At 38.1% G+C, this 12,052-nt stretch overlaps 1 protein-coding gene across 1 annotated transcript; it reads right to left on the bottom strand.

Annotated features, from left to right (window-relative positions):
• Nucleotides 1-8,438: 8,438 nt before the first annotated feature.
• Nucleotides 8,439-11,122, bottom strand: LOC134221280 (actin-1-like). Its single transcript, XM_062700483.1, has 3 exons — nucleotides 10,964-11,122; nucleotides 9,265-10,217; nucleotides 8,439-9,191 (listed from the first exon to the last, which is right to left on the bottom strand). The coding sequence occupies exons 2-3, from the start codon at nucleotides 10,187-10,189 to the stop codon at nucleotides 8,986-8,988; spliced, it is 1,131 nt and encodes a 376-aa protein (XP_062556467.1). The 5' UTR covers nucleotides 10,190-10,217; nucleotides 10,964-11,122; the 3' UTR covers nucleotides 8,439-8,985.
• Nucleotides 11,123-12,052: the final 930 nt, after the last annotated feature.

Raw genomic sequence — 12,052 nt, 5'->3', positions numbered from 1 at the left:
AAATGATCTGTTTGGCCAAATGTCCTATTCGACCAAATGTCCTATTCGGCCAAATGACCTATTCCACAATAGGAAAAACCCAACTTAATTCACCGAGTAGTGATACTGCCTTTCTCGCATTTAGCAAAGACACCAACCTTATATGGATAATATGATTCGATGTACCATTTTCTTAATAACTTTTAAACGCAACGGTCGATCATTTTAAAATTCAAGGGTGATAAACTAGCCTTTTCCCCCTGTCGAATGAAACTTGTTGCGAGGAGTTGTCGGTTAAGGATTACTATATGAAAAGTTGTCTAATGTTTTTCATAGCTTTTATGCAGACACATACGCACACATACACACGGACAGACAGACATTTGTGCAGCTCGTCGAGCTGAGTCGAATGGTATATGACACTATGGGTCTCCGAAGCTTCTATAAAAAGTTCGTTTTCGGAGTGAAATGATAGCCTTTCGGTACAACTTTGTTGTGCGAAAAAGGCAAAAAGGAGATATTTTCGGCCAAAATTATGAATCCTGCAATAAAAATGGTGGTATTTATCGTAGAAATACAGATTGATAAGAAACATATTTTTTCTGTGGCTTCTATGGGGTCCAATTGTCGGCATAGTATCAATTTTAGTCATATTCTACAAAATCAACGGAATTTGGTCACTTTTTGCCTTTCTCGTACAACAAAGTTGTACCGAAAGGCTATCATTTCACTCCAAAATCGAACTTTTTATAGAAGTCTCGGAGACCCATGATATTATATACCAATCGACTCAGCTCGTCAAACTGAACAAATGTCTGTCTGTCTGTCCGTGTGTATGAGTGAGTGTGTGTGTGCACACGAAAACCGAAAAACATTAGCCACTTTTTCATATAGTAATTCTTAACCGATTTTCTCGCAACAAGTTGCATTCGACAGGGCACAAAGCCTTGTTGATCACTATTGAATTTGATAACGATCGACCATTGCGTTTAAAAGTTATTAAGAAAATGGAATCGAACTATATAAGCGCCATATAAGGTTGGTGTCTTGGCTAAATGCGAGAAAGGCAGTATCACCACTCGGTGAATTAAGTTGGTTTTTACTAGCAATAAGCCTCTTCGATACTGGATAAAATACTAATGGTCATATGAAGGTTTTAACACAGACAAGTTGAATCACAGACAAATTGACGCAACACATTTCCTAAAATGATCAAAAAAGCACTAGCTTCTGGAGTTGAAAATTCACTGGGTAGAACTTCTTAAACTAACAAGGAAGGTAGAATAGATTCATTAGGCGTCATATTGTGACATCAACGAAATAGAATTTCATTTATTTGATATTTCGTTAAGATTTCTTTTATAATTATAAAATGTATTGTGGCAAGGAGTTATTCAACACGTTATGGTCGAATCTATAATTCGCTTCTGTTATGTAGTAATGTCAAAATTGTAAATTTTGAACCCCTTCCGTTCTCACTGCGTAACACTTTTTGTATGAAATATGATTTTTTGTTCTTGATTTAGCCGCAACGTTGTTGCTCCTCAAAATGCTACTTAAATTACGTTCTTCGCTAAATTCAATTAAATTGACATTATTAAAGTGTATCGCGGTACTGAACTTCCCATTTTTATTGAGTAACTCAGATGAAATTTGAAAAAAAAAGAAGTTCACCAAAAAATCTGATTAATCCCCTAGCGGTAATGTTGTCTTTCTCGTTCATTATAAGGAAATGTATTTTGGTCATAACTTTTGATCCCATAGTTCGATCTAGTTCTAGTTCTAGTCTAGTAAATCAGTTTAAGGTAAGTGCCTAAAAAAGCGTTCATTTTTGTTCACACTCGTACAGACATTCCCACACCCACGCGCGCATAGACATCACCTCAATCCATCAAATTGAGTCGATCGGTACACAACACTATGAGTATTCGGGCTTTCTTTTAAATGGTTTTGGAGCGATCATATAGCTTCTTCGTATACTTAGTATACGAGAAAGGCAAAAATGGGGAATTTTTCAAATTCATCATCTTAAAAAAAGGCGAATTTGGGCAGAATTTTTTTCATGGTTCTCAAAGCTTAAGAGTTCAATAGTGTATTGCATGATGTTTTACTGCGGGGTATTGCGGGGTACCAAACCCGTGATCGTTATATAATGCGTAAAATGTGCTTTTACAAAATTACTAAGAACTAATTTCTGAACAGAGCTATTATTACATTATCAAACCTATTACATAGATCTGTTTAAGAGCTTTGTAACGATATATAAATAGGGTGGGTGTACCAATTGTCGCCATATATAAGAACAACTATTTTTTTTTTAAATAAGTAAAAGGCATGCGGATCGACTTTATATATCAAGCGAAAGGTTTTACTTCCTGCTCTTTAGAACAACTGTGAAAACCACAATAATATTTGTTATAATCCTCAGAATTGATTAATCCATAATAGGAACGCATGCACCAGTTGTGGCACTTTTCTTAATTTTGGTTCCTTATTTGGCAAATCCCATTGTTTTCTTATGGGATTGGCCAAATAGGGACCACTAGTGCGACAACTGGTGCAAAGGACGTCAAAAATTAAGCAATATAAATTCTTACAATTATGCTTTGCTTGTTTTGGACGAGATCAAAGGTGTTATCGTATCATATGAGTATGCTTTACCGATCTGAGCTTGTTTTGTGGTGACTTCACTTGCCATTTCGCATATAAGGCACTAGTCCGACAACTGGTGCTATGGCCACGACTGGTACATCTAGCCTATGTTACTTTTGAGACGAAAATACGACAAAGCTGTTTATTTCCCCAAAAAACGTAAAAATGTCATTTGCCCCCCACTTCTCCCCAAAAAAATCCAAAAAAAAACGTGCTATAATAAAATATAGGTTATGAGCTGTGTCACATTTTACACGCCCAAATGAAACATTGGCCCTCTGGTAGTTTTGACCAGGGCTGTGCAATGTCAGGATACTCTTTGTACATTCATAGAAAACTTAAAATGATACTCTTTCTATATGGGTAACCATCATTGCACAAAGAGCGTCCAAGACAACCAAATGGAACGACGCTCGTGCTGATGAAGAACATGCGAAAATGTGTATCCGCGCTGCACAAAATATTGTGTTCTATGCTTTGCATTAATTTTCACACGATTAGCTTTATATGTGTGCACGGCCCAATGGCAATACAACTGCAAATTGATGGTGATGAGTATCTTTTCGAATGCAAGTGAAATGATGGTCCGGTATCGTGCCACTCTTTTATATTTTGGAGAATGATGGAATAAGCAAATCCGATCATTTCAATAGGCATGTCACAATAAACAGCTTTGTGCCACTATGATGGTTGAGGAGAGTGTGGAATACAGAAGAATAAGTGTGTCTATATCATGGTGTTAAAAGGTGTTGATGGTGATGGTGCACAGCACTGGTTTTGACTATAGACACTATAGGTTCCATAGACGAGCGCAGGAACGGTTGAGTCATTTCGATTACGTGTGTTTTTTCACTTTTTCACAGTGTACCACGTGAATTTGACGTCACACGCTCCGTTGCTTGGGTTGCAATTGTGACGTCATGCTCGTTTGGCTACACTAACTGACAGTTCGTTTGGCTACACTCGCCTTCGCCTCAGCTCGTCTATGGAACCTATAGTGTCTATAGTTTTGACCACTCCTTTATATGGGGCTGTCCTATTGTGTATTCGGCCAAATGAACTATTCGGCCGGATGGGTTTCGGCCTAATGGTTTGTTCGGCCTAGTGGTATTCGGCCAAATGGCTTTCGGCCAAATGGCTTTAGGCCGAATGGGTTTCGGCCAAACGACCCTTCCCCGCAATTGCCCAAACTAACGTGTTTAATCCGCTTATGGAACTTCTCATCATCTTATATGTAGAGTAGAGTGGGGCAAGAGTGCGCGTGGGGTAAGAGTACGTTTTTGATTTTTTGAAGTAATAAAAAAAGATAAACTAGTAGCACTGCATCAGTTTGACAGGTATTCTGGCCAACTATTATCATGTGTAATTTTAAACGATTTGAATAAACAACAAGGGAGATATTGAGTTAGATAACTTTTTGGTCATTTTGCAAAAAATAATTGGATTTCCGCAACTAGTATTTCATTACCATATATACGTTCAATCAGGTGAACATTATACCAAGAGTACGCATATGAATTTTCAAGTTATGATGTCAAACCCGTATCTCCGGCCGAAATAAGACTTCTTCCAAAGCGTAAAGATCCACAACTAAGAAAAAAGGGACAGAATTCGAAATTATCACAAGTTTTTAGGATAAGTTGAAGTAATTCGGTGTTAGAAAGGACTTAGCGAACAAAGAACTGAAGCGAAATAATGAAATTATATTAGGACTTGTTGTACTACTAAACATAGTACGAAAACACAATTTCATCTAAATGATAATTTCATTTAATCAAAAGAAACATTCATAAATTACGCAACGTTTAGCTGGGAGGGGTTGCGAGATGTGTGACGATCCATATAATTTTTAGAGGATTCATACAAATAGTGTAAGATAAGGGAGGGGGGGGGGTGATGAAATAGCCTAATTTTACGTTACGTGATTGGTGGACTTTCTTTAAGGAAAATGCCTTTGTATACGCCACGCGAAACCTGATATATATTTTTACCTCTGTAGTTTTTTGTATATATAAAAAAACAATGGTTTTTCGTATGAAAGTGCACATTTTTAGGACCCCCTCCCCCTTTAAGAGTTACGTAATCTTTAAACATTCCCTAATATATACTCATTAAACATCAATTAAATGTTATTAACTCTTATTTGTGTTATTATATACTTAAAGCACATGATTGGATAAATGCGTACTCGTACCCCACCCGATGCGCACTTTTACCCCACCGGTGGGGTCAGATTGCGTTTTTCACTTGTCTTGTTCTACTAAAACGAATCTCAATAATTTCAATCTTTTTTCCACTGGGTAACATAAAGGAAGAGTATATGAATCATCAATACTGATTTGATATGCAGAAGCTTGATTCATAAGGGCCACATGATCGATTGGAAACTAAGTGCGTACTCTTGCCCCACTCTACTCTAACTGTTCAGTTTATGAGCAACTACGTTTCCATTGAAAATTGAAATTGACTTCAGAAACCTGAACCTTAATCCGAGTAGAAGAAAATATCTCAATAATATCAAATGTTGATAAGATAGCAATATGAGATATGGACATGATTGATATAAGAGATAAAAGATCAGACGACAATATCAATATTTTGCACTAAAATATTACATGGAGATCAAGTTATGCTATTTGTCATAAGTGATCAATATCATGTGCCATTGAATTGTTCTTATCCATAGCATATCTTGATATTTTAATGTTATTTCAGAGCAATTTTTTGATATTGTTGCCTGTTCTTTAATCTCTTATATCATTCAAGTCCATATCATGTTTTGTTATTCTGTTCATGGCTTCTGCCCGGCAAGAGTATTTTGTTGTTCATAACCGGTTGTGGTAATGAGCTATGAGCTTCTGTACGTTTATACGTAGTATGCCCTCTTCAATGGTCCGTTTCCCAAACTTCCAATTTTTCTCACATCCACATTCCTTTCGTTTTTGTTGATTCCCTTTTCCGTCAGGTGCGTCTCTCTCCTTAAAATAGAGGTGAACGTGCCTCTGGAGCCGACGTTCTGATACCTGATACCAGGGAATTGATGCCAACCTGGAAAAATCAGGGAATTCTTGAGCCAATCAGGGAAATCCGCAAGAGGAGAAGTGAAGATGATGTAGGTAATCGACTCGCCTCACAACTGAAAAAGAATCAGCCCAAAAGGTATCATGGCGTTTAAGATATTTTTTTCAGGTATAGAAAAAGAATGGAATTTGTGTATTGTGAGCTTGAATACTGGCTGAATTTATCTGAGGCACGATGGGGCTCGTGACCCACCAAATTGAACCTTTTCCTTATGTTTTAATGTACGCCCAAATTGACCTAAAAAAACTGATTTCAACTTAATAAATTTCTGAATTATTTTTCGAATTAATTCCTGCTAGAATTCCCAAAGTAGATCCTCGAGGTATCTAGAAATTTATTCGGAAATTACAATAGGAATTGCTTATGGAATTTCTTTAGGAATACATATTCAAAAAATCCTTCCAGGTACTCCTTTGAAATGTTTTTTGAAAGTTCCTCCAAAAATGGTCTCAGCAATCCTTCAGGAATTCCTTTTGAAGTTCCGCAAGGAAATTCATCTAGAGATAATTTTGAAAAAAAAATTCCAGTAATTCATTCGGAATTTTCTTCCCTACGTATTTATCAAGAATTCCTTTACGGAATTCTTTTGGCTCCTTCGGATTTTTCTTCCAAAGTTTTATCAGATATTCCTGTAGAAAAATCCTTCTAGAATTCTTTCAGAAATTTCTACTTTTTTATTTATTCCAAAATTCCTTTGAAAATTCCTACTAAAATTCATTTAAAATTTCCTTAAGAGATTTTTCCTTAAATAGTTTTAAAAGAATACCTGAAATATTTCCCAAATAAATTCATAAGAAAAACAGGAATTATTTTTTTTTAATTGAAGTAAATCGTAAAGGAATTTTCGAAAGTATTCCCAAATTCAATTGCGATGTAATTTTTGAAGGAATTTCCAAAATTATTTCTAATGAAATTCTCAATAAATCTTGAAATCAAAGGAGTTCCTGGGGGAATTTCCGAAGAAATCTTTCTGAAATCTTTAAAAAAAATATTCGGTATTTCCTAGAATTTCATTCTAGAATTTTTTGAAGGAATTCCTAGAGGAAATTTCAAAATAAATTCAGAAAAAAATGGTATTTCTGAAGGAATGGGTTGTCCGAAGCAATAAAGTTTTCAAAAGAATTTCTAAAGAAACTACATGAGGAATTAGAAATTACCAAAGGTCCTCCTTAATTTTTTTTTTTTTTTGTAGAAAAGTGAAATTCCTGAATAATTTTTATTTTTTATAGAATGCCTCAATGATTGAATTTCCGAAAAATTCCCTGGATGTATTTGGTAAAGAATTCCTTAAAGTGTTTACGAAAAAATGTCTGGAGGATTTCTCGTCGGAATTTCTGGATTGATTTCTTAGATAAAAACTAGATGATAAAAACAGGAAAAAGGTCTGTTGGAACTTCCGCAGGAAATTACCGAAGACTTCTTGGAGTAAAGAAAAGAATATCCGAAGATGTCTCTAAAGAGATATTTCAATGAAAATTCTCAGAGGTTTTTCCAGTAAAATAAAATCATCTACACCATGTACCTATAACTCAAAGCCTTGAAATCTGCTTCTAAATGTTATGTTTATTTGTAATCCTGAAAATTTGATGAAAACCCTGGATAAAACCTGTAAAAATTAGGAAATTTTTATTTTGAAGGTGAGTCGACACCCTGGTAAAGCGACACGATAACTCACAACTTTTTCGGGTAATATTTGGAACATTCGTTACCAAAAGCTTACGATTTTCATTTGAAGCAGCACAATTTAATTGCGTACCTGACGACTTTTATAAACGACTTATAGTACCAACCTTTCAAGGGCAGAAAAAGCATCTACCACCAGAGCTCATATTAGGAAAATTTTCCGAACATTATGTTCATTTCGTTCGAAACTTTTGAGATAATGCACAAGGTAGTGCACATCAATTAGACAACGCAGATCAATTCCCTAAGCGATTACTTTCGGATGCCAACAAGTTATACATTTCACTTCGCGTTGGTATTATCTTCTTCGTTTTCATTATCCAATAATAAATGCTCTATCTAAAATGACAGAACGTTCCGTGGTCACCGTTTTACGTCGTTGACATAATAAATATAACATCAACATCAGTATTTTACGAGTGTTCTCTTCTTGGCAACAGTTAAAGGCGGCTGAAATCAAATCTAGGTTCGTTGTAGGAAATTTTCAGGAAAGAAATTTCTTCGTCTAAGCATAACATATTTGTGCTAGCTACATACCACTCAAACGCATAAATGGCACTATGTCAAGCAACCACGCAACTACTGATTGTGAAAGTATTTGACGAACACAAAAGCGACAAGTTCTTGCTTGGTGAATGCTGAACCAATAAATAACAAAAAAAGACAGTTATTTCTACCTTTACCTTGCTTTAACACACGAATGCAGATTGTTTTCTATGCGACTTGTTTTAGTCGATTTTAGATTTCAATAAAACAATGATTTCAACACACTAAATCAGTTGGTATTTGAAAAGCCACGAAGTTTTGTCAATATCAAGTCTAAACTGACGCAAGACCTGTGAGACCTGTGCAAGGTGTTAATCTGATGATGGGATATAATCTCGCGGAATGACTTTTTATAATTGAGTTCTACGCCCGCAAAAAAGTCATTCGAAAGCTTTTCAGATACCAATCGAAGGCATTTTTTTCTCTAACAAACCACTCAGTGAAAAGGAAAAACATGTCAGATGTCATCATTTCTTAGAAAGGGCAGACACGACGAGTTAATCTTTCGCTATTTAATATAAAATTATAAAATATAACAAAAATAGTGTTTTACACCCTATTGCTATTTGATTTGTTTGCGTTGTTCTTAAACATCTATTGGAAGATTTGTCCTGTCAATAAACAGACCCTTGTGAACGATGTTGAATGTTACAATTTGACTGTTTATTTCGGATGTTGGTTGCGACCAGGGAAAGGTCTTCGACCAGTCGACTAGTAGCCAGAGTTTCTGCTATTTAGATTTTGTTTTGTTTTTTTAGTAGCGGTATAGTGTTTTATTCGCTAATACAACCTCAAAACATAACGATAATGATCCACATTATATAAACAGAAAAATCATTTACACATAAATCAGTTGAATCACATATGGGATAACATTGTATGATGATGATGTTAGTTTTTTTTCGATGCTTGCTGGTGTTGTTGCTGTTGCTGCTGCTGCTGTTGTTGGTGGTATGACAGCAGTTTCAGCCTGCAGCGACCCCCGATGGTGTTGGGCCAGCTGCCTTCGATGCTCTAAACTGCGTTGGTTTTGGTGGGAGTGACTTAGAAGCACTTGCGGTGGACAATAGATGGGCCAGATTCGTCGTATTCCTGCTTGGAGATCCACATGGCCTGGAAGGTAGACAGGGAGGCCAGGATGGATCCACCGATCCAGACGGAGTATTTACGTTCTGGTGGGGCAATGATCTTGATCTTGATGGTGGATGGAGCCAGGGCGGTGATTTCCTTCTGCATACGATCAGCAATACCTGTGGATGGAAGGTGAGAAGTTTATGTCAGATTTTGTTTCATTCGGTCAGCTTATTGCAGATTGATGTTTACCTGGGTACATGGTGGTACCACCGGACAGGACAGTGTTGGCGTACAGATCCTTACGGATGTCGACATCGCACTTCATGATGGAGTTGTAGACGGTTTCGTGGATACCGGCGGATTCCATACCCAGGAAGGATGGCTGGAAGAGGGCTTCTGGGCAACGGAAACGTTCGTTACCGATGGTGATGACCTGACCGTCGGGAAGTTCATAGGACTTCTCAAGGGAGGTGGAAGCAGCAGCGGTGGCCATTTCCTGCTCGAAGTCCAGAGCGACGTAGCACAGCTTTTCCTTGATGTCGCGAACGATTTCACGTTCAGCGGTGGTGGTGAAGGAGTAGCCACGTTCAGTCAGAATCTTCATCAGGTAGTCGGTCAGATCGCGACCAGCCAAGTCCAGACGGAGGATGGCATGTGGCAAGGCATAACCTTCGTAGATTGGGACGGTGTGGGAGACACCATCACCGGAATCCAGAACGATACCAGTGGTACGACCGGAGGCGTACAGGGACAGGACAGCCTGGATGGCAACGTACATGGCTGGCGAGTTGAAGGTCTCAAACATGATCTGAGTCATCTTCTCGCGGTTAGCCTTCGGGTTCAGTGGGGCTTCAGTCAGCAGGACTGGGTGCTCTTCTGGGGCAACGCGCAGTTCATTGTAGAAGGTGTGATGCCAGATCTTCTCCATATCATCCCAGTTGGTGATGATACCGTGCTCAATCGGGTACTTCAGGGTGAGGATACCACGCTTGGACTGGGCCTCATCACCGACGTACGAGTCCTTGTTGCCCATACCGACCATCACACCCTGGTGGCGTGGGCGGCCAACAATGGACGGGAAGACGGCACGTGGGGCGTCATCACCGGCGAAACCGGCCTTGCACATTCCGGATCCGTTGTCAACAACGAGCGCTCCAGCATCATCGTCACACATTTTGGCTGGTTGGTTTTGGTTTACTGAACTATGAATGGAGGAGAGATTCGATCATATAATGATTGATCATAGCTATATTTTTTTATTTGCATCGGCGGGCGCAGACAGAAATAAATAGCTCGCAGTTTGACGAGAGTTACCACACAGATTGAAAAACATTACGTGATTAAATTTTCAAGAGTCCCGAGAATAATTCGACAAAAAAAATGATTGCTTGTATGTTTTGCCCACTAACAGTTAGATTCTAATACGTTTGCAACCATGAGTTATAAATTAAAAGTGAAAAGGGAACATTAGATATAATTTTAGGTTAATAGTCCAAACAAAACGTTTTAACCGAAACTCATTTCATATATGATAAATGACATTGCATCTAATTTTTTTTAATCCAAAAATAATAACTTGTCATATAGTATTGAACATAAGCCCAAAAAATAAAAAATAAGTAACACTGAACGTAAGAAGAATAGTAAACTAAAATATCAAATTTCAAACACCGAAAGGGCATTTTAGAGCAATCAGTTGCAGTAGAACATGTTTCAATTGCTTGAAAATTTTATCCTATGCCGATGTAATCAATCACTTTTCCAATTATCACTTATATTTAGCTCTTTCAACTCTCAATCACTAGCCAGTATTATTTCCATCTGCTGTTTTGTTTTATCACTTTGCACTTTTTTCTTGTTTTATTGGCGAAGAAATGATATTCAGAATTTGAAACCACGAAACAAAAGCATAAAAAGTTCTAAACGATCAAAAAACACGATAACTAACCCTTGGAAAAATTAGCAGAATATGCCTTGCCGGCTTCTCAACAGTACGACGAGTGACGAGGAAACAACGATTCTCTAGCTTTTATACTCGGACCACGTTCCTCCGAGTCTTTACGGGCAATCCTTAGAAGGATCGAAGATCAAGCCCCCAAGTCCCGGTCCTGTAGTGCCGTCTCAGTTTTCCAACGCGCATTCAATATACGAAAAATGCCGAACCATGCGCCCCCACCGGGCCCGGACTTTTCCGCACAGGCTGATACACGTATCGGAGATTATCACGATCAAACGTCGCCAAGAGTACCAACGAAGCACCACACCGCCACCGCAGCCGCAGCCACCGCAAACGACGACGCGACGATGGACGGGTACAAGACAGAAACAGAGAACGTGGCCAAATCGCAGCGCTCAATCGAAGCCGCACGAGTAGAACAGTACAGCCCAGGATCTGCCAAAATATTCTTCTTCGCATCGTCAGCCCATTTCCCTATTATCGTCCTCCACCCACCTCCTCATCCCGGTTCAGGGATCGAAATTTGAATGTTATGAGATAATATTACTCGCAATACGAAGGTATTGTACGTTTTCGTCATTATCAGCTTCTCTTCGTAGTCATGTAGATAGAGAGAGAATCTGAGAGTCGGTAATTAAACGTCTTATTGCTAATAAGGCCCCTTCGACCCGTCATTCCGATACATCCATTCATTTATATCACCATACGTTCTCAATCTCATTTCAATTCTACATTTCACGAACATAAAATTAAGTTCGTTTGCTTCCCAGCAGTGATGGTTTGGTGCGTTCCGATGGTGGTGTATTGCAGCAATTTCTGAAACAAATTTTCCTATTGATTTTATATCTATTATGGTTGATTATGGTTGACGAATGTATCGGGTCTATTTTCAAAAGCAAAAAACTAGATCGCATTTCTCGACGAGGAATCATCGATGGTACAAGGGACAGATCCTCTACAGTTCCCGCAATTATTTCAAGAAACTTGTAAAGTAATTCCAAGAACGCATTCTTGGAATACTTACGGCAAGAAAACTAATGATAGAGCTTCTAAAAACTAATTTGAGGAATTTCGAGCCAA

This window comes from Armigeres subalbatus, chromosome 3, assembly GCF_024139115.2.
Source record: "Armigeres subalbatus isolate Guangzhou_Male chromosome 3, GZ_Asu_2, whole genome shotgun sequence".
NCBI classification, from domain to species: domain Eukaryota; kingdom Metazoa; phylum Arthropoda; class Insecta; order Diptera; family Culicidae; genus Armigeres; species Armigeres subalbatus.
The sequence above is the reverse complement of the archived record's forward strand: the minus strand, read 5'-3'. Positions and strand labels throughout refer to the sequence as shown.

Coding starts and splice junctions, on each gene's coding strand:
- LOC134221280 (XM_062700483.1), bottom strand. CDS start 10,189: ATGTGTGACGATGATGCTGGAGCGCTCGTTGTTGACAACGGATCCGGA. Junction 9,192..9,264: donor TGGTACCACCATGTACCCAG/GTAAACATCAAT, acceptor TTCCATCCACAG/GTATTGCTGATCGTATGCAG.